Below are 27,194 nucleotides of genomic sequence, written 5' to 3'. Positions count from 1 at the left end.
CGGCCCACTAGGCTCTTCTAAGGAACCACCGGCCCACTAGGCGCTTCTAAGGAACCGCCAGCTCACTATGATTTGCTAAGGAACCGCCAGCTCACTAGGCTCTTCTAAGGACTCACCGGCCCACTAGGCTCTTCTAATGAACCACCGGCCCACTAGGCTTTTCTAATGAACCGTCAGCTCACTATGATCTGCTAAGGAACCGCCAGCCCTCTAGGCTCTTCTAATGAACCGCTGGCCCACTAGGCTTTTCTAATGAACCGTCAGCTCACTATGATCTGCTAAGGAACCGCCAGCCCTCTAGGCTCTTCTAATGAACCACCGGCCCACTAGGCTTTTCTAATGAACCGTCAGCTCACTATGATCTGCTAAGGAACCGCCAGCCCTCTAGGCTCTTCTAATGAACCGCCTGCCCACTAGGCTCTTCTACTGACCCGCCGACCCACTAGGCTCTTCTACTGAACCTCCGGCCCCCTAGACTCTTCTAAGGAACCACCTGCCCACTAGGATCTTCTAAGGAACCGCCGGCCCACTAGGTTCTGCTAGGGAACTTCCGGCCCACTAGGATCTTCTAATGAACCGCCGGCCCACTATGATCTTTTAATGAACCGCCGGCCCATTAGGCTCTTCTAATGAACCTCCGGCCCACTAGGCTCTTCTAATGAACCCCCAGCCCACTAGGCTCATCTGCTGAACCGCCGGCCCACTAGGCTCTTCTACTGAACGTGGACATCTTATATGTGACCCACCAGCTGCAAACATATTAAAACCATCACAGACAAAACAGTACAGCTAAAGAAGAAATCATTATGGAGGGTAAAACAATTATTAATTAATAATCTCCATGAAAAACTGTCTTTTAGTGGAGTTTCCCTTTAATAGTGTGACAAGTTTTTTAGGAGAATAGAAAGTAACACAAGGCTGATTTAACACCATGAAAAAAAACCCCTTGTTCTCCGATAACTGGGACGCACCATGTGACTGATGGGATCTCATGGTGCTCAACTTCAACAAGAGCAAATATAACAGTCTTCAATGAGATGAGAAAAAAGTGGCACTCACCATCCCATAAGAGATCTTTTATTTTCAACACATTAAAAACTGGTTGCAGGGGGGCGCGGGTAGCGCTTTAAACAAAAGGCCGTTTTGAGTTATACCAACACTTCAACGGATCCTTATTATCAATTTATTTTTTGGGATGGTGAGTGCCACTTTTTTCTCATCTCATTGAATAAGGTTATTAGGAGATATTGATAGCAGCCATGTTGGTCCATTTCAGTCATGGTATAGATATAATGATGGAACCCGAGACCGATCTTATTTTCCTTGACAAAGGGTCTCTTCACTTTTTGATCTACCTTTGCTTAATATTTTGCAATTTCCCCTTGGTCACCTACATGGTTAGCAGACATTGCAAAAAAACACCATTCCAGTATCTACAGTAACACCCAACACAAAATAACACACGAATCTGCTGTTTTTATATTGAGTTGCTAAACAGGTGTCAGTGTTCACTGTATTTCTGGAATTCTATTTATTAACATGGGAATCAGGATAGGAGACGGGACCTTTTATTTATGAAGAGTATGGAATTGTGGGAAATACCTAACATACTGCAATTTTGGATGCGATTTCCCTTGGTCGCCCAGTATTCACATTTTGGAGTCTAAAATTTGATGTTTGTGGTTTCTCACTCCGCACTGACTACAAGTCACAGCAGGCACTACGTCATCCATGTATAAATTACTGAATGCAAAAGCAAAACTTTATTTAAAACGCTGTATACAAAGTGAACACTTCAACAATTGTAAAGTTATAAAATCTTATAAAAATAGATATTTTTATATAATATAAAATCACATCACAAATATTCCTTATACACTGTACATGTTCCTTTAAATAGAGCTGAACTTCTCGGCTTCTCATTAATTAACATTTTTTTTTTTATATTTTAGAAAAGTGATTTTTCATAGATCTTTTATGAGTTCCACATTAATACCTAAAGGAAGGGAAAATAATTAAAGACACATTAAAATAGAAATTTCACTTTTGGCATACTACATTTCCTAAAGTTTCAACTTGCTTCACTCTCACAAATTCTGAGATCCCCGCCGTCCTGCAGTAGATCCCAACCCAGGAATCCGCATCCAGCACAATTATCCAAGTGGCATTGTCTAAACGACACCCAGGAGTTTGTATAGACAATAGCTCCCCCTGCTGGTCAGTGTCAGCACATGGAGAAACAAGGCCAATCAGCAGAGGAAGTTATTCCCTACACAGACGCCTGGGTGGCTAATGACAATGTCAATCAGGTAGTTATGCCTGGCACAGACTTATGCAGAGACCTGCATGGGGATGTGGAGATATGAGCGAGGAGGTAAGTGAAACCTTGGGAACTGGAAGGAAAGTTTCCCACGTTAACCTCCACTCTACACCTTTAGAGAGCCTTTTTTATTAGCTTGCTCATAGTTGACCTTGACGCAGAAAGTCTCTTCATTTTTGTCTTCATGGTCATTGATAAAAATGAGAATTTCTTCCTGTCCGCAGCTCTCGCCAGGCGCAAAGCGTAGCCCAATTGTGTAGGTTTCCCCAGCGCTGACCTACAAGAAATGGATTAGAGAGGGGGATTGTAATATAATATATACATATATATACAAACCAGAGAAACCTGACCAGCACCTCCTAGTGTGAACTGGTGCCAGCTGCCGTAACTATAAAATATATCAAAAGAATGCAGCAGCACTCCATATGGCCAAGATACGTCTTAATGAAAATAATGAAAATATTAGATCTAAACTGTTTTGCTTAGCAACAAGTACTTACAAACAATGAAGGTTTTTAGCGCATAAATTGGCCAATTCAGTGTGCCCATCAACCACGGCAAGGTAACCTCCCCTTGATGGGTAACTACTCTGCCTAATATGCCACTTTTGGGCTACAAGCCTACAACTAAACAGACAAACATGTCTTCTTCTGGGCTAAAAACACCTACATTTAAAGGGCAAGCAGAGCTGTTTATAAAACACCTGCTGGTTAATGGGAGGAGTGCAGAATCAGGCAAGAGGCAGTTACACCCCCTTATAGTAATACAAACCAGAGAAACCTGACCAGCACCTCCTAGTGTGAACTGTGTGTGTATGTACAGTGCAGACCAAAAGTTTGGACACACCTTCTCATTTAAAGATTTTTCTGTATTTTCATGGCTTTGAAAATTGTACATTCACACCGAAGGCATCAAAACTATGAATTAACACATGTGGAATTATATACTTAACAAAAAAGTGTGAAAATATGTCTTATATTCTAGGTTCTTCAAAGTAGCCACCGTTTGCTTTGATGACTGCTTTGCACACTCTTGGCATTCTCCTGATGGGCTTCAAGAGGTAGTCACCGGAAATGGTCTTCCAACAATCTTGAAGGAGTTCCCAGAGACGCTTAGCACTTGTTGGGCCTTTTGCCTTCAATCTGCGGTCCAGCTCACCCCAAACCATCTCGATTGGGTTCAGGTCTGGTGACTGTGGAGGCCAGGTCATCTGGTGTAGCACCCCATCACTCTCCTTCTTGGTCAAATAGCCCTTACACAGCCTGGGGGTGTGTTTGGAGTCATTGTCCTGGTCTGTACTGTATATATATATATATATATATATATATATATATATATATATATATATATATATATATATATATATATATATATATATATTGTAATGATTGCTAAAATGTCCAGGGGGTGTGTTCTGGCCGACCATGTACCTCCCCTCAGGTGACTGATCACATGACTGTGACATCATCACAGGTCCTGTGTGCTCAGAAAGATATATAAATCTGGGTGGTTTGGAAACAGAGATAGGCCTGGTGAGGCAAGAGGCCTGATCCCTGTGTTTGGGACGCCAGTAGTCCTGGAAGGCACGTGGCTCGGAGACCACGGCTAGGAAGCCTTAAAGCCACAGCTGTGGCAGAACAGAGCTGAGAGAAGCAGCTAAGACCCGGCAAAGGTAAAAATGGTTCTTTATATGGACATTGATGCTGTACCTTGCTGAAGTCTGTATCTGAAGCCAAGCGGGCATGCGAATGATGATCTCCGTAGAAAGATCTCGGGACTGGAAGCTCAGGTGAAGGAGCTGCAGACGTTCTGTGATGATCTCCAGAGGGCAGAGATGTGCCTTAAGGATAGAATCGGCAGGATGGAAGCTGAGTGGGAAAAGATGGAGGAGTCTATCGAAGAAGGGAGATATGAAGCAAATGCCTCCTCGAATAATGCGAGCTTGGATGATTCGGTGGATATAAGAGCCGAGATCAAGGAGCTCAAGGAGGCATTACAAGCCCATTTGAAGCAAGAGAAGCTTAAGAGACTGGCTGTCGAGTGCCGAGTGGGCGCATTGGAGACAGAGAGGGCTGAGAGAATTCTGCTGATAAAGGAGCAGTTGAAGCAGGAAGAGCTTCAGAGATGGGTTGCTGAGAGGCGAGTAGCGAGCTAGAGGAAGAAGTTGTCGAGCTCAAAGGTTTCCTGGCAATGTACCAATCAGTGAACGAGGCCCCCTTGGGGCAAATTACGCTTAATCCTTTAAACCATGAGAAGGTGGACCTGAGGAGGGCTGAGAGAGTGTTAAAAGAAGATAAGTATGGAATGGAAGTTGTCAAGACGAGAATTTTTGAGTTCATAGCTGTAAGGCAGCTCAGGGGAAGCATACAACGTGAAGAAGCTGAAAGTCAGTTGTACCTGAAACCTAAGCCGGAAAATCGTCTGGAAACCACTGGTGAGACAGAAATGTCTCGGTACAAGTGCCTCATAGATGTACCCGGAGATTTGAGAGAAGACTGCACCAGAGAGTCAGTGCATGAAGAGTTTAAGAAGGCCATGGGAGCCTATAAGGTGTACTCAACCTCAGAAGCTAAAGAGCTGGTGGTCCTGTCCACAACCGAAGTCACAGTGAAGAGGGTGGCTATCCTAAGTGACATGCACTGGCGATGTGTTCGCACGAAGCGGTTTGTCCGGTTGAAGACGGAACAAGCCGTTAGACAACTGGAACTCATGAGAAAAGCTCAAAGACTGCGGGCAGAGGTTATCCGGGTGCCTCATGCTCTGGAAAGAAAGCTCATTGGGAGAAATGGCCGCACCTTGCAAATGATGGTAAAGAAGTCTGGTGTGATGAAAGTAAGCAGTCCACATGATCGTCAGGACTGGATACCAGATGAAGACGGCATGGTGTCATGCTCCGCTGTAGGAATGGAAGAAAATCTTGCATATATACGCATGCTGATGGAGTACAGAGTGACCTACCTGCGGGAGTTAGAACAGTTGAATCTCGCCAGACTGCGAGTGGAAAGACAGCATCGCCTGAGCAGCAGAAGATGGCAGCCGTCTAGAAATTGTGAGACCAGACAGAGAAAGGGTCCTTCAAATAATAGAACGGCTACAGTAGAAATTAGAGATCTTCCAATATGTCCTGAGGACAGTGGACATGGGTTTAGAGGTAGTGAGACCTCCAGTAACTCAGGTCTGAGAGGCCCATACAAACGACCCAATAGAGTACGGGACAGTACGGAGTCGGACCGGACCTTAGATACAAGGGCATGTGAGTCACACTGCTGTATTGACCGCTGGGAGCGGAGAAGGTCTGACAAGGTTACGACTGACCGCTGGGAGGAGGGGAGGTCTGACAGGGTTACGACTCGGAAATGTGACTTGACGAAGTTAGTGACAATGACAGATGGTAGGTCCCTAAGGAATGGGCTAATGTTGATGACTAATGTTCCAGGGGCTGAGCAGCACAATTTTCAAGTACATGGTCTCTGTGTGAACCGTGGGTTATAATGTGATTGTGTATATTATGTGTTCAACCCCACAAGTTTGAACAGAGGGGGATATATGTAATGCATCGCCTTGCTGCATTGCTAAAATGTCCAGGGGGTGTGTTCTGGCTGACCATGTACCTCCCCTCAGGTGACTGATCACATGACTGTGACATCATCACAGGTCCTGTGTGCACAGAAAGATATTTAAATCCGGGTGGTTTGGAAACAGTTAGAGATAGGCCTGGTGAGGCAAGAGGCCTGATCCCTGTGTTTGGGACGCCAGTAGTCCTGGAAGGCACGTGGCTCGCAGACCACGGCTGGGAAGCCTTAAAGCCACAGCTGTGGCAGAACAGAGCTGAGAGAAGCAGATTAGACCCAGCAAAGGTAAAAATGGTTCTTTATATGGACATTGATGCTGTACCTTGCTGAAGTCTGTATCTGAAGCCAAGCGGGCATAGCTGCCACTGAAAGGCTCTAGGACATTACATGTGTAACATTCCTGCGAGCCACTGAGATGGACTATGTTATAAGTAGAGATGAGCGTTGTTCTACTCGAACTGTTCGCCAATCTCAAATTCGAGCTGTTTTGGGCGGTGTTCGAGCCGATCGGCGAACACGAACAATTTGAGAAAAATTCGGCTGTTCGAGGTTATGTTCGATAACTGTTCGTGCACCAAAATCATAACTGGATTTTTTCTCAGTAATGATGAAAATTAATGTTAATACGCAGTTTGAGTGTACAGCGGGGCGGGGGGAGGGGCAGGGGATGGATCTCTGCAGAAATAATGAAGATCTCCATTTTTTTTTCTCTTTCCCGCATTTGCAGTGGGGAGGTGCAATCTGTCAGCCTATCAGCAGCGCACACACGGAGCGAAGTGCTTTTTTTCACACAAGCAAGGGCATGTGTCATTGGCAGTGTATGTCACATGTCCTTGCCCTATAAGACCAAGCCATTTTCCCCGTCGCCACCATTTTCTCACTGCTGCAGCTGCGTGTTAGACGGCACCGCTGTTGCTGTGTGCGCTATACCTTGTTAATTTCAAGCCAATTTTCGCACAAATATACAGATAGCTTGGGAGTAGGGAATAGTTGTGATTGCAGTCCTTTTAAGGACTAGGTTACAGCATTTCCTACGACTTTTATCAGGCAGGTCTGTGCTCTTAAATAGATAGATTGTGGGAGTAAAGACTAATTGTAATTGCAGTCCTTTTCAGGACTAGGTTACATCAGTTCCTATCAGTTTTTGCCAGGCAGGTCTGTGCCAGTGCTGTGCAAGTTTTTTTCACAGCATTTGGCTGAATCTAGCAAAGCTAATCCTTTTTGGCCTATTGCAGAGTGTGTTAGTCAGTGGAGTAGCCTATCTGTGTTGCAAGATATACCACCTGTGTATAGAATACCAATTTTTTTACTGCACCTAGTGAAGTAAAATCTTTTGGGCATAGCATCATTCTATTAGTCCATCTATACTGACCTCCATCAGGTTGCAAACTGAATATACTTTTTTTCTGCATCTAGCTCTGAAAAAATATTTGGGCTTCTAGCAGTGTGTGGGACTTGGTCTATTAGTCCATCTATACTGACCTCCATCAGGTTGCAAATTAAAAATAATTTTTTTCTGCATCTAGCTCTGAAAAAATATTTGGGCTTCTAGCAGTGTGTGGGACTTGGTCTATTAGTCCATCTATACTGACCTCCATCAGGTTGCAAATTAAAAATAATTTTTTTCTTCATTTAGCTCTGAAAAAATATTTGGGCTTCTAGCAGTGTGTGGGACTTGTTCTATTAGTCCTTCTATACTGACCTCCAGCAGGTTGCAAATTGAATATAATTTTTTTCTGCATCTAGCTGTGAAAAAATATTTGGGCTTCTAGCAGTGTGTGGGACTTGGTCTATTAGTCCATCTATACTGACCTCCATCAGGTTGCAAATTAAAAATAATTTTTTTCTGCATCTAACCCAGCCAATAGTTTTGGCCTAATACCACAGTTTGGCCACTCAGCTCTATTCGGTTACCATCCATTGTTTTTTTGTGCAAACAACTCCAGAGTTGTGAATTAGTTAACCACCAAAATGAGTGGAAAAAGGCCTGCTGCTGGTGGAAAGGGGAATAGGCATGTTGGGAAGGGGAAAAAAGGTTGTGTCCGTGGGGTAGGTGCAAAAGAAAGACCATCTTCCAGCCAAACTAAAATGTCTACTTCTTTTAGCGGACAATGTGATAAGATCCCTTTCTTACGGCCACGCCAATCGCTACAAATTCCAGATGAGGCACAAAAACAGCAGGTGCTTCAACGGATATCAAGTGCTCCTTTAAGTGGGCTCTCCTCCACATCAACTTCAACATCACAAATACTCCAGTCCTCAAAGGTGTCACCCAAATCGCACTTGCTTCCTCACAGCTCCCAAATCTCCAGCTGCCCGTCTGAGTATGAGGTAGAACAGATGGTTGAGTCTGCAGAGCTGTTTACTCATACTATAGCCTGGGAATCAGAGGTCGACTCCAGCGCTTCTGTGAATCCAGACGAGCAAATGATCTGCACTGATGCCCAGAATCTTTATGAGTCGGATCCAGGACCAGACGCAGAAGGTTCTGACCATAATGTAGACCCTCATTCCCAAACTGTAACTCCTGTTGGTGGAGACAATGAGGAAGACGATGATAAGACTCAAATACCTGATTGGAGCGACAACTTTAATTTTTTGTCAGGGCAGGAACAGGTTGGCTCTGAGGACGACGGGTGTGATAACGCACAGGGTGATGATGATGAGGTCGGAGATCCCACTTACTGTCAACCCACAGTCAGCCAAGAGAGGAGGTCAGCAGAGGAGGTGGAGGAAGATGCTAGTGACGACGAGGTCAGGTTGCGCCTTCCTGGACAGAGACGTAGTACTGGAAGCAAGTCAACAACTGCATCCTCAAACACAACTCTGCCTCTCACCACAAGTCGTGGTGGCTCTTCAGGTCGCATGGGTGCTAAGCCTTGCATAGCCTGGGCATTTTTTCAGATCGATAAAGATGACCCAACTCGTGTTATCTGTAACATTTGTCAGCAAAAGCTAAGTAGAGGCCAAAAAATACATAGTTTGAGTACTTCATGCATGAACCGGCACATGGACATGAAGCATAAGTTGCAGTGGGAAGCTCAGTGTGCTACAATGCGGTCTAGCCAGCCGGGCCAACCACCGTCTGCCATATCTTGTGCATCCGCGGCCTCTTCATCCTCTGTGACTGGGGGGACAGCAGTCACACCTGTTTTGGGGCGCAGACCTGCCACCTCTTTACCCGCAACAGCCAGCGTGATTGGCAGGTCATCATTTTCTTTGGAGGTGGTAACACCAGCTGGTCTTGAGCGCTGTCCGACATCGATAGCACCACCTTTGGATCAAGGCAACCTAACATGTCCGCCTGCATCTTCCTCACAGACCGTCAGTTTGCCGGGGACACCCTTATCAACCCCGTCTAAGCACAATAGCCAGCCCTCGGTCCCTCAGATGTGGACAAGTAAAAGACCATTTCCTCCTAGCCATGAGAAAGCTAAGAGGTTGAATTTCACCATCTGCAAGCTCTTGGCTACAGAAATGCTGCCTTTCCGCCTGGTGGACACAGAGGATTTTCGAGACCTTATGTCCGTCGCAGTGCCCTAGTACCAGATGCCCAGTCGGCACTACTTCTCAAAGAAAGGTGTGCCTGCGCTCCACCAGCATGTCGCACACAACATCACCGCTTCTTTGAGAAACTCTGTGTGTGACAGGGTGCATTTCACCACAGACACTTGGACGAGTAGGCATGGACAGGGGCGTTACATGTCGCTGACTGGGCACTGGGTAACTATGGTGACAGCAGGACAAGGGGCTGCTGTCCAAGTCTTGCCGTCCTCACGAGTTGTGCGTCAATCCTCTTTATGTCATTTTTCCTCCACTGCTTCTGCCTCCTCAACCTCCTCTCGGTCTTCCACCTGCACCCAAAGCCTGTCTGGTCATGCCACAAGCTTTCTAACTGCGCAGAAGGGATCCTGCACACCTCCTTACTATGCTGGCAGTAGGGCTCAACGTCATCAGGCGGTTTTTACATTGAAATGTCTGGGAAATGTGAGTCACACAGCTGAGGAGTTGTGGTCAGCTCTGGAGAACCAATTTCATGAATGGTTGTCTCCACTGGACCTGAAACCAGGGAAGGCCGTGTGCGACAATGCTGCAAACCTGGGTGCGGCCCTTCGCCGGGGCAATGTCACACACGTGCCTTGTATGGCTCACGTGTTGAACCTGGTTGTCCAGCAATTTTTAGCCCACTATCCCAGACTAGATGGCCTTCTGCAGAGGGCACGGTCGCTGTGTGCTCACTTCCGCCGTTCGCATCCCGCAGCTCAGCGACTTACATCTCTACAGAAGTCGTTGGGCCTGCCACTTCACCGGCTAAAATGCGATGTGCCTACCCGGTGGAATTCAACTCTGCACATGTTGCAGCGACTGTGGCAGCACCGACAAGCCCTGGTGCAATACGTTCTGACGTATAGCCTGGGCCAACGAGATTCAGAGGTGGGGCAAATCACGCTGGAGGAGTGGTCTCAGATCAGGGACCTATGCACCCTTCTGCACAGTTTTGAAATGGCGACGAAGATGTTTAGTGCTGACGATGCCATTATCAGCATGACTATTCCGGTGATTTACATGCTGGAGCACATGTTAAACAGAATTCGGAGTCAGGTGGTGGCACAAGAGGAGGTGGAGGAAGTAGAGGAGGAGGAGTTGTATGCGGAAGGGCTAACATCTGCAAGGTCCAGACGGTCGGCAGCACCAAGGCGGCAGGCATGTGAGGGTGGGGGAGATGATTTTACCAGGGCGCATGGTAGCAGCCAAACTAGTGAGGAAGGTGCAGGAGCCCAGGAAGAAGTGGAGGACGAACTGATGGAAGACTCATCAGATGAGGGAGACCTTGATCACATTTCTGTTGTGCGAGGTTGGGGGGAGAGGACAGAGGAAGGAAGCATGATTGCTACCTCGCCACCAACACAACAGGGACTTGGTGCTCCTGGATGCGCAACACACATGAGTGCCTTCTTGCTGCACTACCTGCAACATGACCCTCGAATTGTGAGAATTAGAAATAATCCTGACTACTGGGTTGCCACACTGTTAGATCCCCGGTACAAAAGTAAATTTGCAGAAATTATTCCTGCCATAGAAAGGGATGCACGCATGCAGGAGTATCAGCAGAGACTGTTGCAGAATCTTACATGTGCTTTTCCACAAAATACCAGTGGTGCACGTAGTGAATCTCACAGTTCCAACTTGCCAACCGTGGGACCGTCAAGTGTTCAGCACTCAAACCGTAACAGAACCACAGTATCTGCTGGTAACATCAATTTTGCGGAATCATTTCACCACTTTTTTAGCCCATCCTTTGCAAGGCCACAGGAGACAAGAAGTCTGACACATAGTCAACGCCTAGAGACGATGGTACAGGAGTATCTCCAAGTAAACATTGAAGCCACGACTGTGTCACTGGACCCTTGCTCTTTTTGGGCTTCCAATCTGGATAAATGGCCGGAGCTAGCCACTTACGCCTTGGAGATCTTGTCATGCCCCGCAGCCAGCGTTCTGTCTGAACGTGTGTTCAGCGCTGCTGGTGGTGTGCTGACAGATAAGCGCACGCGGCTCTCCACTGATAATGTAGACAGACTCACGTTCATAAAGATGAACAAATCATGGATCCGAAACGACTTTTCTACCCCTGTGTCATCCTGGGGAGAGTAAAAGCTTGATGATTGGTTAAAATCACCCTACCAACCGTTTTAAGCTTTCAAATTACTAATCATGTTTATCTGTATCTTGACTGGAAAATAATTTGGGCTTTGTAGCAGTGTGCAGCACTGATCCTATTAGGCCATCTATAATAAGCTTCACCAGATTTAAAATTAAAAATAATTTTTAGCTGCATCTAGCCCGGAAAATAATTTTGGGGCTCCGAGAAGCGCAAGACACATAAGTGCCTTCTTGCTGCACTACCTGCAGCATGACCCTCATATTGTCAGAATTCGAAGTAATCATGACTACTGGGTTGCCACACTCTTAGATCCCCCAAACTTTTCGATCAACCTTTTCATTTTAATAAAGACCAAAAAAATGGTCATTTTTGAAATTATAAGCATTAGCAGGTTGTTAGAAACTGAAATCAAACAGTTTTCAACTCAAAACTTTATTCTAGGTGATGTTACATTTTCACATAGGACCCCTTGTTCGAAAGGAGCTTCTGAACTCTCTCGTCCATTGAATTTGTCAGGTTTTGGATGGTTTCTGCTTCAATTGTTTTGCATGAGGACAGAATACCCTCCCAGAGCTGTTGCTTAGATGTGAACTGCCTCCCGCCATCATAGACACTCCTTTTAATGATGCTCCAAAGGTTCTGAATGGGGTAGAGGTCAGGGGAGCATGGGGGTCACACCATAAGTTTGTCCCCTTTTATGCCCATATCAGCCAGAGATGCAGATGTTTTATGTGCAGCATGAGATGGTGCATTATCATGCAGAAAAATGATCTTGCTGTGAAATACACGGTTCTTCTTCTTGAACCATGGCAGGAAGTGCTGTTTGAGAAAATCCACATACATTATGGAGTTCATCTTTAGCGCCTTCAGGGATCCTAAAGGGGCCGACAATCTCTCTCCCCATGATTCCAGCCCAAAACATTACTCCACCTCCTCCTTGTTGGCGCTGTAGCCGTGTTTGCGTGGGGTGTCCATCAACCAGCCATCCTCCACTCCATTCATCTGGACCATCGAGCACTGCACGGCACTCATCCGTGAACAAAACAGTTTTGAAATCAGTCTTCATGTAATGTTTGGCCCACTGGAGCCGTTTCTGCTTGTGTGAAGTGGATAGAGGAGGTCGACAGGATGGCATATGCACAGCTGCAAACCTCTGAAGGACCCTGCATCTTGTTGTTCGGGGGACATTGGAGGCACAAGCAGCTTCAAAAACTTGTCTGCTGCTATGACAAGGCTTTTTTGCCGCTGCTGTTTCAACCTGACGTAATTGCCTGTAGGAAAGAGTCCTCAATTTGCCCTTATCAGCACGCACACGTGTGTACTGTGAATCAGCTACATACTTCTTGATTGCCAAGACACTTCATCCTGATCATCGCACAATGTTGATTGTAGTCATGCCTTGACCTAAACACTCCACAATTTGTTGCTTCTCAGCAGCCGACACATCCTTTTTCTTTCCCATTTTGGCAGAAAATGTAGGCTGCTTAATAATGTGAGAGAGCCTTCTTAAGTAGTCTTGCCTTTCATTGGACACACCTGCCAAACTAATTAGCACAGGTGTCTGCAATTGCTTACAGTGATATAAAGAGCCCTGACACACATCACCATCAATGAGTTTAACTGACAAACAAACAAATTCTTCCCTTATCACTCCTAAACACTTTTTGCATAATAATTTGGAACGCGGTGTACATGTGCTTTTCCACAAAACACCAGTGGTTCACGTAGTGAATCTTACAGTTCTAACTTGCCAACCGTGGTCTGTATGGAATTGTTCAATAAAGGGCCCAAAATTAAGATAACATAGATGGGAGAGGTCTCTATGAATAGGAATTCCTAAGTATTTGATACCCTGTGAGGGCCAGGCAAAGGGAAAGTTGGACTGGATGGAATCCTATATGGATTTAGGGAGGGAGACATCAAGGGCCTCAGACTTCGCTGCATTGATTTTAAAATTTTACCATGTAACAAAGTGATCTATTTCAGCCATAACAGCAGGGATGGATATATGTGATTGAGTGATATATACTAGGACATCATCAGCAAATAGAGAGCACTTGTACTCGGTGCCTCCCACCTCAATCCACCTAATATTGGGGTTATGGCGAATTGATGAGAGCAGGTGCTCCGTCACTAGGATGTATAAGAGAGGGGACAGAGGACATCCCTGCCTTGTCCCATTGGTGATTGTGAAAGGTGATGAAAATGTTCTGACGCACCCCCTGGGCCTTGGGACACCCGGAGCCGGACCCTTTTTGGTGGATGCTGGTGGTTGTAGTCTTCGTGGCGGCGATCCGGTTCCGTGGCTCTGGGCGGTCAAACCAGTGGCGGAACTATTTATGTGGTTTTGATGTTTAAATGTCTGACTACGCCACCCGTGGATTGCGGTCAGAGTGAACCGCCGCTACAGGGCAGACCGCTAAGGCTGGTGTTGTGGGTGCAGCAGAGCGTAGCATAACTCCCCACGGGAGGAGTATAGCCTCAGGGCAGTGTATGCGGAGGATGGGGGTGATGGTGCAGGGCAGCAGCAGTAACGACACGGAGTCAGTGATGCAGTTCAGGGCCTTTACTCACAGTTCTTATTATCCAGACCACGTCTGCAGGTAACGGCTGCCCACGTCGTACTGTGCTCACCAGGTGAGGGGCTCAGACAACTCCCAGATAACTTTGGAGCGCTTCACAGGACCCCCTTTGTGTGTCCTTTGTCTGGCCTTTCTTACCAACACTTCTGTCCGGCTGCCTCGGGCCTCCTCTTGGTAAACTTGGCGCCAGTTTCCCTGACCCTATGTGGTGCCTTCCTAGCGGGTGGAGCAAGGGGCTGCGCCACATAAAATGTCAGAGCCTCCGGTTTCTAGCTGAGGGTCGTTTCCTGCCTCCACTAGTTCGGGGACCGGTCTCCCCCTTTGGCCTGACCCCTCCACGCAGGTGGATTCGGGCGTGCGGTGGCGACTCGCCCGTCCGCACCCCTGGGATCCCTTCATTCCTCGTTCCTGGAGCCTTCTCCGCTCCTCTTCCTTCCTTCTCCCTCTTGCAGGCCTGGGCCTCTGTTACTAGGCCCGCCTCCGGAGCAGAGCTCATGCAGAGCCCCTGCTCCCTGCCACTTCTGCTCAGACTTCTCTGCACTGAACTAAGATGGTGCCCACCTTTTATACTCCCTTCTCAATGCACCCATCAACTGCTTCCTCCCTGCTCCTGCACTGCAGGGTTCCCCTTCCTCAGTGTTCCCTCCCCCCACTCCAGCCAGGGACAGGGACTGTCGTGCCCATCTCAGGGGCATATTGGTCGCCCTGCCCCACGGCAATGTGGTGTAATGCATGCAGGTGTCGGGTCCTGATCCACACTCCATCCTTATCTGAGAGTGAGATATCACACCTCTGGGTGAGGTGCAATACGTCTGTAGCAACCGAGCCCTCGGTGCTACAGTTCCATTTATCTTCAGCCTAGGTGACGTATTGTGATACAGGGCCGTGATTTTGGCTATAAAAGGGTCCCCTAGACCCCTACCCCAAGCTTTTTAAGAGAATCATATATGGCGTGCCAGGAGACTCTATGGAATGCTTTCTCAGCATCCAACGAGAGTATCTACTTACAAATTTTTAACTGCATCTAGCCCAGGAAATACTTTGTGCCTAGTAGCAGTGTCTGCTAGTCAGCGGATTATCCCGGCTGTTAAGCAAGCTACACCACCTGTAGTTTGGACACTTAATTTTTTCAAAGGAAATGCTTCGGGACCACGGGATACTCAGTGAAGAGCATCAGGAGGCACCCCAAGGCATAGGGGCTGGGACTGGGACTAGGATGCCTTGCGGTGGACAGCCGAGCTCGATCCTTATAAAAGCTTTTTAACTGCAGCAGCTTTAGTGGACGCTACTGGAGCTGGAATTACGCGGCTGCTGGCATGAGACTTGCCCTCCAATAGATCCTTGTAAATGGATTTAAAGTGTATTCATTTAAATTAGAGGGACAATTTAAATTAAAAAGCTTAGAGCTGCCTCCACCACAGGGGGGCTCTCTCGACCCACCAGCGGACAGGCACCAGTATTGGGAGAGGGGGGCTGGCCGTCAGGGTTCACCGCGGCTCTGGCACAAACCCGGCGACACGGAGGTGGCACGGGCAGGAGCGGACTGGCCGTCTCGGCTTCTCACTTTTTGGATTTTAGAAGGGCATGACATGCCTATATCTGTGTCTCCCCCTCCTTTTACTCCTCCACCTCTTTTCTTTTCGCATGACTATATGTACTTGTCACTTTTCCATGTGTTAGTTGTGTCTTCTGAGCAGTTTGTCAGCTTTTGGACACCTTTGAAGGTGTTTTCTATGTGTTTCTATGTGTTTTTGTTTGCCTGCCATTGGTTTTAACGGTGTTCGAAGGTGTTCGACGAACAGTTCGACGAACAGTTCGGCGAACACACGGGTGTTCGACGAACCGAACCGAACTCGAACACTACGGGGGTGGCTCAACACTAGTTATAAGCAGTTTATGACGTGTAATAAACTGCTGGACTTTAGTTTACTGGAAAATGTGGCTTGTGTGCTTTAATTGACCCGGTGAAGTGAGTGCCCCCCCAACATGATCAATACCGCTACCTTACAATATATACATACATATACATACTGTGTATACACACATACACATATATATGTGTGTGTATATATATATATATATATATATATATTTTTTTTTACAAAGATATTCAAAACTTTGTAAATAAAAACAAAACAAGTTTGACTTGTATCGTTATTTTCTGAAAATGTTATTTTGCCGTTGATGGAGTTAAAAAAAAGAATAAAAAGACATTTTGATTGCTATTTATTACATACCGAAAAATTACAATTATGAAGTTTTACGTTTTTTCCCCTCTTTTCATCATTCACTGTATGGGTTAATTTTATTAATATATATATTAATTTTATGTAGTAAAGCGAAATATCCTATAGGCTTGATTTAATATGAGGACCCAGAGGGCGGATACAAAGGTTCAGCCTCTCATGGTATGTAAATGGTTAAACAGCAGTGGATGGAACTAACTCCAGACGCAGCTGTAATATGCAGATGCTGGCTGTGTAACACACTCGCACCTGATCTGAGACATCAGGAAGGGGTTGCCCATTATGATAAAATTAAAAAAATATATATAAAACTTTACATTTGACCTTCATTAAAATTTTCAACTGCTTTCACCACTTTTAGCCCTTTTATTCTACAATCCTTTGTCATAGCAGAAGGTGATGCCTCCCCCTTCTGTGTCATGATGTCATCATAGGAGATAACCAAACGGAATGCAGGGATCTGAGATCATGTGGTAACCCCTTTCGTCACCTGATCTGATGGGGAGGGAAAGTAGTTTCCTCTTGTATCGAGATGCTGAAAGGCTACACAACTTTCAGCACACAGAAAAGATGGTTGAAAGTGATGGAAACAGGTGACATTTTTAATGAAAGTGCATTGGGTAAATGTATATTTTATTGCAAACTGTCATTTTCCAAACAATTTGTCCCAAGCTGTACAACTATAACAAGACTATTGTTTGATATCGCTGGGCTAGGGGCTCCTTCCGTATCCATAAAGCTAGGGGCACCCTAGCTATATCTGCTCCCTGAATTACTTCTAATGGTGAAGACGCTGGGGCTATGTGCCTTGCTGAGCTCCTGAATCAGCCCTTATCTGTCCTTTCCCCCAGCCAGGGAAGTGGGGAGTAGTTGTATATAAGAATATACAAACCAGACTAACGAGGGAAGACGTACAGGGATAAATGAAAATACCAATCATACAAATATGCACACACAAACAACAGAGTGGAACACTGGGAATTAAAAGAAAGGAAAACCAAATAGGAGAGGATGAGGATATATGCTCACAGACAAATCACCAAGCAACAGTCTTTTGAATAACACTCCAAACACCTCCAACTCTACACCAGACAGTATAAAACTAAGGCTATGTGCCCACGATGCAGAAATGAAGCAGAAAATTTCTGCAGCATTTCTGCATCTCCCTGGCAGAAAAAACGCATGCAGATTGTGCATGCGTTTTTCCTGCAGAATACATGCGGATCCACATGCGGATTCACATGCGTTTCCGCATGCAGATTGACAAGCGCTTTCCAGGCGATAGCATCACTTGGAAAGTGCTTGACAACTAGGTCACACTGTATAAATCCATGCAAACAGCATGGATTTATATAGTGTGAACCGTAAAAATTAAAACAAATAAAGCTATACTCACCCCCGAGGCCCTGGCGTGGCTGCAGCGCTCGTTCCTGTCTGGTTCCTGGATGCCGGAATATCGCGAGACAGAGCGGTGAAGGGCCTGAGGTCACATGACTGTGACGTCACCGCAGGTCCTCAAGCGATGCCGGCAGTCAGAGAAAAGCCTTCGAAAAGGTGAGTATAAACTTTATTTGTTATTTTATTCTTTTTTTACAGGTACAATGGTACCCAGGTCTGGATGAGAGTCTCCTCTCCTCCAGAACTGGGTACCATCCGCACATAGAGACTCATAGAAGCCGCTTGTAAAATGTACAGTCGCGGTTTCTATGCGTCTCAATGCAAGTCAATGGCGGGAGTTCCGCTGCGCTTCCGCAAAATTAAATGACATGCTGCGGATTTTTGTACGCAGCATAAACGCTGCGGAAAAATCCGCAGCATGTGCATAGAACATGCGGAATCCCCTTGGGGACCATGGGGTGCGGATTACCTAGCGTTTCACAAGCGTTTATGCTGCGGAAATTCCGCAGCATAAACGCTTGAAAAACGCTACGTGGGCACTCAGCCTAACACTGGCAATATATATAGCAGAGGGGAGTGGCCAATACTGAACGGCTGAGACCATCAAAGCAGGAAAGCTCCAGAGACTCTCAACTGAACAAATTTAACCCCTGCACTGCTAGCAGAAACCTGCACTGCTTATAATGATGGTGAAGTGCTTCTGATCAGTGCAAGAGTATGTGAAATCTAAGGTCTTCTGGCTCCTCGCTGTCACAGTACACCCGTGACAACAATCCCTTTAAAACTACAATAAATGACTAGAATTGATATTAGCGTTTCCCTGGGTACAGTGAAAGCTGAAAATAAACACTGTTAATAGATCTTATCTGAAGCACTAGGAAGTAACCTCTGTAAATGTGACCTCTGTTCTGTCATGTAGAATGATCCCATTACGGTCGGCCTCACTGAATTCTAAATTTAATGAAACGTTTAGGGGGCACGTGAACTTGTCGAACTTGTAAACTCCTAATATTACAGTAGAGTGCTGCTTTATAATACACACTGATTTACGAGGAGCTAGAGACCTTGATTTAACTACTTTCAAAGTCACTTCCCAGGGTTGGAATCACTGGCTTTACAAGTGACGGCGGCGAGTATGGATGACCCGTTGTACCCAGCAATTAGAATGTCTTAATTAGGTAGAGCAGATGGAATATGTAAGCAGCGCAGCACAATGGCGACAGGGAAAGTCATCAGCTCCGTTCTTGCTGGGTTCACTGGAACGCTATCCATTATTCCCACAGAAATGGTGGACAAGTCGCTTTAATTTGCATATTCTATAAAGAAATCATTTTCATAATGGGTTATGCTTCTCCTTTCAATAAATGAAGGACATTAAAGGGTTATTCCAACCGTAGGGTATATATTTGCACATTGAGTTTTTGAAGCCTTTTTCCTATGAAAAAACACTGCTTATTTTTTCCTTGCAGATCTGCAGAATGAAAATTCTTTCAGCATTTTTGCAACGTTTTTCATCCATTCAAATGAATGGGGAAAAAAATGCATCAAAAACGTGTATTTTATGCAGCATTTTTCATGCCAAAGCTCCAATACTTGCAAGAGATTTTTCTGCTGCAAATACTGAACTTGTGCACATTCCCTTACGTATTGATGGCATATCAGTTTATGATCAGTGGGGGTCTGACCTCTGGGATCACACTGATCTTAGAATGAGACGCAGCCCTAAATCAGCACTGTGGCTCTTCATCCTACGCTTTCCCTGCATAGTGGCACCCAAGATGACATTAATCTGCTACATCTGAAAATTCACTTAAATTCATCACCCAACATATCTAGGATCCTGAATGGTGGTATATAGTGATATAGAAGTATAAAAAGGCGTAACAAAAAGCTCCTGGTCCCCAGTGCGAAATCTGGCCCTGCAAGTGGTCTGCTTATATATGGTAGAGGGATTTGTACGGGATCCCACAGGTTCAAGGGCTTGGTTGCACCCCTACAGATACACTTCTAAATGCACACATATACATCTAGGCTCTTCTGTTATTTGGGAATTATTGAAATATGGTGACAAGTGCTACATTGTTTGTCACCCAACTATACAAGTAAAAGCTGTGACTAGGAAATGGCTATCAGAAAGTAGGAGAAATGGTTGCAGGAGCAACTGTAGAGGCTCAAAGAGGAAACACCAGGAGGAGCTAGTGAGTGCTGCAGTTACGATGAACTAAATGATCCATAGGTACTAAGGATAAGCGGACCTGTGGAAGTTCACACCAAACTTTAGTCCAAAGTTCGGTTACCTAAACCCCATTGAAAGCGATCTCCTACTCTCTCCTCCCCGGACTCCCGAACTTTAAAAAGGACTTCCAGGAGACGTTCTTTACAGTTCAGGTTCGCTCGTCTCCAATAGGAACCTAATTTCACCAGACGAGCAATATGGATTGACACATTAACTTTCTTTGGCACAAGAGCAACGTGTTTCTACCTCGGCTTGGGGTCTTCATAAGGTTTTATAGAAACATCCTTCTCTGTGCGCTCTACAGTTCCTTCTGGAACAGTTTCTCCCACTTTCTCATTGTTGGTCCCATGATTTGGCAGGAGAACCCCTTTGTGGAATCCTGACGTATGTTTTGGTGTAGCGCCGGCAGCACAACAAACCGAGGCGAGCAGTAAACTGCACCTCTACTTCCTGTGTTTTTCTGCGGTACCACACGAGGAAGCGCGTTTTTTCTCTATTATAAGAAATGACAATAAAATAAAACAGAACAAGAACCTCTAAAAAGCATCAGCAGAGGTGGGGACAACCCTTACCTCAAAGGTGTTCTCCTTGAACTGCAGAAGGTCAGCCCTGTTGGTATGGAGTGAGTACCTCTTCTTGGTCTGATACGGGTTGGTGTAGGTGATCCTCTTGTTACAGCCCTTCTCTCCGGTAGAGATTGTTATTTCAAAGGCCTAAAATAAAATAAAGTAAGAAACACAATGTAAATATTCTTCCAGCACCTCTTCAAGTACAACCCCACTTTTTAAATATTAGGTTGTCCTTTATAAGGTATATGCACTTTCTTGAACCCTTATATTTATTGCTCCAGTGCTTATAAAGTAAAAAAATTAAGCAGCTAAGCAAACAGTCCTGATTAAAATCTCCTCCCATTGTGTATACAGTAGATCTGTGTCTCCATGACAACAGACTACAAACAAACACTACGTAGTCTGATCCTGTAGCTATGAGATACTATTTTTCCATCAGCTCTTGGCTTGTGGAGAAGACAGAAGGATTGAACCCAGCATAATTCAGGATTGTAGGCATCAGAGATAAAATCTCCCAGCATCCCTTGTTGCCTCAGTCTTGATTAAAATCTCCTCCCATACTGCGTATACAGCAGATCTGTGTGTCTCTATGGTGACAGACTACAAACCAATTATGTAGTCTAATCCTGTAGTTATCAATTAATTTTTCTCCCATCTGCTCTTGGTTTGCAGAGAGGGCAGAGGGATTGAACCCAGCATAATTCAGAATTGCAGGCATCTGAGCTGAAATCTCCCAGCATTCCTTGTTGGCTCAATGTCTACCAGGAGATTGCTCTTTTTCATTTGTATTCTGGGAATTGTAGTTTTTACACCAGGTCTTGTACAGATATCGTGACCCTCCTCCATTACAGAAGTTCATCTTTGGGCGTGTTTGATAACATTCTTGTTGACTGTTTCCAAGAACAATAAGCTGGATTGTGAATAATCAGGGGTGACGGTGGTGTAATCCCAATGTGACGCGCTATAACATCTATTAACTACACTATACAAGAGGCTATTTTAAGATTATTTGGTATCACACTATCCCTCTCAAGCGGTCCTTTACCAAATGTTAGAATTAATGTGCGCCGCCATGCCAAAAATCATCAACAGGATCATTTTTAACTACATCCTGGGGTGAGATATATTTTTAGGGTATGTCCATATTTTCAATCAATTGTCTTTATTGTATCAATGTATCTAAGAGTGGAAACTGACTTGATAAGCATTGTTGGTCTACAGCTTCTATGCAGGGCAATGTGTCTCCATGGTGACAGACTACAAATAAACACTATGTAGTCTGATCCTGTAGCACTACTTTCGTCCATTGTCTTCTACTTTTTACTAAATTAATATATGTATGATGGCAGCAAGTAAGGCAAAAATGGAAAAAATGTGTGACTGCACGATTAGACTACATAGGATTTGTTTGTAGTCTGTTACTATGGTGATGCATAAGTCTGCACAGGAGCTGCAGACACAAAATGAAAAATTGTCAATCAAGACTATCCAAAGTAGCATTATTTTCCATAGATGCAGCGGGAAATAAAATGATGGTGACTGTTGAGGCGCAGGTATAACAGTAAGATTGATTGACTTGAAGCCCAAGTCCAGCATAATGCTGCCGAGAACAACCCGATGCCGAGTTCTAGGAAAGTCTGAGCAGCGCTTACACTTGTTAAGTCGTTTCCTCCAGGATAGCTTGGCGCCCTATTCAGCTTGCATGGCACTTTTATAAAGAAATTACTGGAGAGCTTTAATATTTTCAGATTGTAATGTTTCATTTCTGCTCCCCCAGGATCTGCCGCTCGACACACTAACTCAAATTATTTTAACAATGAACAGCCCAGCAAAATTATACTTGTCAGCTTGTAATAATCCCTTTCTGAGAGAATGCTCCAGTCATTTATCATAATGCAAGATAATAGCTGGAAACTTAAAGGAGAAAAACAGCCGAGAAGAAATGTAACATCTCAATACAGCAAGAAGATTCTTCAAGGGCTTTCAAATGAAGGTGGAGGGATGTCCTGAACCTACACGGTTAAAGTCACTGTCTAGTATCGAGTGGACAGACATTATGGCCCCCTATGGGAACATAAATCACTTGGGGGGGGGGCTAAAAAATAAAGTGTAACATGCCCCTCTCTTCTGTTTCTCTGTGCAGCGCCTATAGTTCCTGGGAGGGCAGACACTGGTGAGTGAAGTCACCTACTGTGCCCGGCAGCTCCATTCATATAGTGCTTTCGGGCATAAGGATGCACTTACAGCTTCTCAGCCTCGTGCTGTATTTCCTACCTAGCAGCACCCTCCTCTGGCTTACTGACAGCTTGTTTCCTCTGGTACACGGCCTATGACCAGTCAATCAGGCAGAGGAGGATTCTGCTAGGTAGGAAATACAGCACGAGGCTGAGAAGCTGTAAGTGCATCTTCATGCCTCAATGCACTTCCAGACACAACTTTAAAACAGTATTTCTCACTGCTGGAGAGGCACTTTGGGATTATAAAAGGAATGGCAGCCTTATCTTTTAAAGGGCTACAGAAAAATATTAATGGTTTGGAGGGAGTGTAAGAATTTCTGACAAGTTCCCTTTAAGCCCCCATTCTCGCCACTTTGGGGGGCATGATGCAAGATTATGTTTGCATAATCTAACTGAGGAAAGTACTATCATGGGAACAAACACTTTAATGATTTTTTTAATGAATATATTTTATTCTAACATGATCCACAAAAAAACATAGAAATAGATTTTGAAACATTATGGCGTTATTATCCGCATGCCACGCCCAAGCAAGCAAAAAGAGATCATTTGTTTCAACTTTTATTTATTTAAAAAAAGAAAAAACACCATCTTTTATTCTTAGCCATGGTTTCCCGATATCTATTAAGAGCCCGCAGTTGGCCTTCACCCATAATAAAGCCTGACAGTTTTCTGTTCCCTTTGTGAACAAACACAGAGATGTCTCCTTCCTTAACTTCTCTCTTAAGTTGACACATCCTGGGATAGATGGGGTGATACGTTAAACAAACATGGAAAAAAATGAATACCATCTGTCAGTCATCCCTGACCCGTTTGCTCTCATGTTAAAACATTATACATTTAATTTATACTTTTTTGACTGGATGATGGCAAATAATGGCTCTGAGGCTTTCCACAAATTGGCTATTCGCCCCCTGTAGCCTACCATGTTAAATAACATTTTACCGTGGCACAAGACTGTATTGAATTACTATCATTTTGTATAACTTAACACACTTTAAGAAAAGCCAATAGGTTGTTCTAAATTAAAATATGCACGAGCTTCATTATCAAATCTCCACCAGTGTCCAACCTTGTCCCTCTTATTCATTCTCGTCTGTACTACTGAAAATCTACTGATCGGTGTCCCTTTTAATAAATTTTTTCCTCTCCAATCCATCCTGAATGCGGCAGCCAAGGTCGTAGTTCTTTCCAGTAGCTACAACGACATCTCCTGCCTGTGCCAGTCATTACACTGGTTACCCATCCGCTATAGAGTACACTATAAACTCATCACTCTCCTACAGAGCTATCCACAGTTCTGCACCACTATACGTCTCCTCCCACAGTTCTATCATCCTACTCATGCTCTCCGTCCTGCAACTGATCTAAGACAAACAAACATTCTCCCTTACCTGAACCACTCAACTCCATCTCCAAGATTTCTCTCATGCTGCACCAGTTTTCTAGAATGTACTACCCCAGACAATCAGATTAATACCTAACCTCCACATTTTTCGGTGTACTTTAAAAACACATCTCTTTAGACAGGCTTATCACTTCACTAATTTAACTCTTCCCTCTTTCTAAGGGGGGTTGGCTGAGTGGTTAATTTCAATAGCTCAGTTAGCCTCATCTGTAACTCAGCCGTGATGGAGAAGGGGGTTGACTTAGCTACTGAATTGATGCATACAGCCAGCCCCCTTCATACACATCACTGGTCACTTGCTCATACAGAAAGAGCTCTCCAGAAGGAGCTTTTATAATGAAAGTATATTAGTACATTGTATATATTGAAATTTCAAACATACCTAAAGATCTTTTTTTTCAAGGTGTACAACCCCTTAAAAGGAAGATGAATCTGTAAACTGTGTAATCCTATAATTATAATTTCAGGCCAATGGTTGAATCGGGTTATAGATTTCCCTCAATTTCGGCCCAGAAGCTTAATATAAATCAATATCCCAATTTTTTTGTGAGATTGGAAATTCGGAAACCCCACCATCATTAGTGTTTAAAGCATTGGGGGGGTTTGAGTCCTGTCTGCTGTCACATCGGGGAATGCCACACCTAAGCATTGGCCTGGCTTTACATAAATCCCCTCCATATCCGGCCTTGGACAGTCCCAAATTTGCTACAACTGTATTTGAAAAATTGGAAGATTCTCGGCAAGTTCAGGCCTGTTGGACCTTATGAATTTTACACAGCTTAGATACCGCCCTTCACGTAATAGAAAATGTAACTATAGAGTCTAATGAGCTTCTAGATTCCATAGTTAGATTTATTTTCTTTCTCGTTTCAAATACTTTACGGAGGGGATTTAAGCCAGATAATCCCTTTATGACCCCAAAGCTATGCTCCAGCAGCAAGAAATCCCATTTTGAAATTGTATCTGGAAGTTCCTGGGGGGCGTGATGAAGCACTTCTAGCTTCTCGGCCTCACGATTTATTTCATGCCCATCAGTACCCTCCACTGGATGATTGACAGGTTGTTTCCTCTGGTACATGGTCAATGACCTGTCAACCAGCCAGGGGAGGTTGATACACTGCAGGAAATATAGAGCGAGGCTGAGAAGCTGTAAGTGCATCGTCACACCCCAATGCACTTCCAGACACCTTCAAAACGGGATTTCTTGATGCTGAATCAGTCCTTTTTGTCCATAAAGGGACAGACTGGCCTATCTTTTAAAGGGTTTCAGACAGGAGCCATTTAGAGGGGTTGTCCACTTTATATTTATTTTAACAGATGTGTGGGAAGCATGATTTTTTGGCACTTACTAATATATAAGTATTACAGGTTCTCCTCCTGCACTTGTTCGTGCCGCCTTCCTCACAGACGGCACAGCTCTCCTATCCCAAAAAATAGCTTCTGATATAGGAGCATGTGACCAGGCCTGTCCATTACCCTCCTCCAATTGCTCAGACCATTTTCCCATGGTCTGGTCGCATGCTCCTCTATAAACTGCCATTTTGAGAAGAGGTGGAGATACTATAATACTTTTGTATTGCTACGTGCCATAACATCATGTCTCCAACAAATTTGCAACAATAGAAGCAACGAGGACATTCCCTTTAAGATATTTTTATTGCAATATTTTTCAAAGGTAATAGAAAATATAAAGTTAAGTTATACTAATTTTAGCTTTCGTCAAGTCATTAAAGAGGACCTTTCATTGGATTTTTTTTATTTAAACTTAGCACCTGCTTCACTTATTGGGGAACAGTTTTCCTTCTGTTCCACACTGCTCCAAAGTTATGCCCCTGGGTAATGATGGTGAAAATTTCCCCTTTTGACCAACTGGGCGTGTATCACAGAACTTCTCTGTGGGCGTTTGCTTTCTCTCCTCTGATTTTGGCCAATCAAAACAATGCAACGCCCACAGAGAAGTTCAGTGTTATACGCCCAGTTGGTTGATGGGAAAATTTTCAACACTATTATCGGAGCACAAAAGAAAAACTGTTCCAGAATCAGGCGAGCAGCGACAATCTGAGGATATTCTCAGTTTCAATTGAAAAGATCCAGTGAAAAATCCTCTTTAAATATTCTGGACAAGGACATAAAGTCTGATTATGCCAATGAAAACGAATGGGCTGCGAGGAACAAGTGAACAAGTTTATGTTAACAACTTCTGCAACTTTGTAGTACAATGCATAAGAGGGTAGTAAAGATGGAATTAAATCTTCATGATGGATGGAGCTCGAGGTGATTTATTTCAGACTGGAGATAGGTCACAGATGCACTATAACTTCATAGACAATTATGTGCCAGTAAATTAGAAATGCCGCTCTGCTGCCAAGCAGCCATGTACATCCTCTTATACTTAATTGTGAAGGGGTTTGTATTAGCAGCGCACTTCACTTGTTAAAAGGAAAACACTTTTAGTTGAGATACTTTGTCTTTATTTAGGTCATCTTTGCACTAACGTGTGACGGCATTATAGGGACCGGAGTAGACTATGCCTCAAAGGAACCGTAAAGGGATATCTGATACACTGTGTTGTGCCTAGCCCCTGTTCTGCAGGGGTGGAGTTTGACACAAGGATTCTCTCTGGTGTCCCCATGTGGTCCGCCCCCCTAGGACCTCCACTATGCACACCACAATGTTTATTATGCCTGGTGTGTTCCTTTAAGTTAGCCTTAATGTGAGACTCAATATAATTGGTTATGTGCCCACGATGCAGAAATGAAGCAGAAAATTTCTGCATCATTTCTGCATCTCCCTGGCAGAAAAAACGCATGCAGATTGTGCATGCGTTTTTCCAGCAGAATACATGCGGATCCACATGCGGATTCACTTGCGTTTCCGCATGCAAATTGACAAGCGCTTTCCAGGCGATTAGCATCACTTGGAAAGTGCTTGACAACTAGGTCACACTGTATAAATCCATGCAAC

The 27,194-nt window shown here is 44.6% G+C and overlaps 1 protein-coding gene across 2 annotated transcripts in view; it reads right to left on the bottom strand.

The window, feature by feature from the left end:
- Positions 1 to 1,736: 1,736 nt before the first annotated feature.
- The window catches only part of NPHP4 (nephrocystin 4), a 353,374-nt gene continuing 327,916 nt past the window's right edge, over positions 1,737 to 27,194 (bottom strand). For both annotated transcript variants that reach the window (XM_073656722.1, XM_073656723.1), the window contains 2 exons: positions 20,589 to 20,729; positions 1,737 to 2,597 (listed from right to left, as the gene is read on the bottom strand). In XM_073656722.1, the coding sequence (XP_073512823.1) occupies positions 2,427 to 2,597; positions 20,589 to 20,729 (312 nt within the window). In that variant the 3' untranslated portion in view covers positions 1,737 to 2,426. The remainder of the gene's footprint in view (positions 2,598 to 20,588; positions 20,730 to 27,194) is intronic.

Source organism: Phyllobates terribilis, unplaced genomic scaffold, assembly GCF_046119375.1.
Source record: "Phyllobates terribilis strain yellow unplaced genomic scaffold, ASM4611937v1 Scaffold_12__6_contigs__length_324123572, whole genome shotgun sequence".
Taxonomy (NCBI): domain Eukaryota; kingdom Metazoa; phylum Chordata; class Amphibia; order Anura; family Dendrobatidae; genus Phyllobates; species Phyllobates terribilis.
Note: the sequence above shows the minus strand (reverse complement) of the source record. Positions and strands in the feature narration are given on the sequence as shown.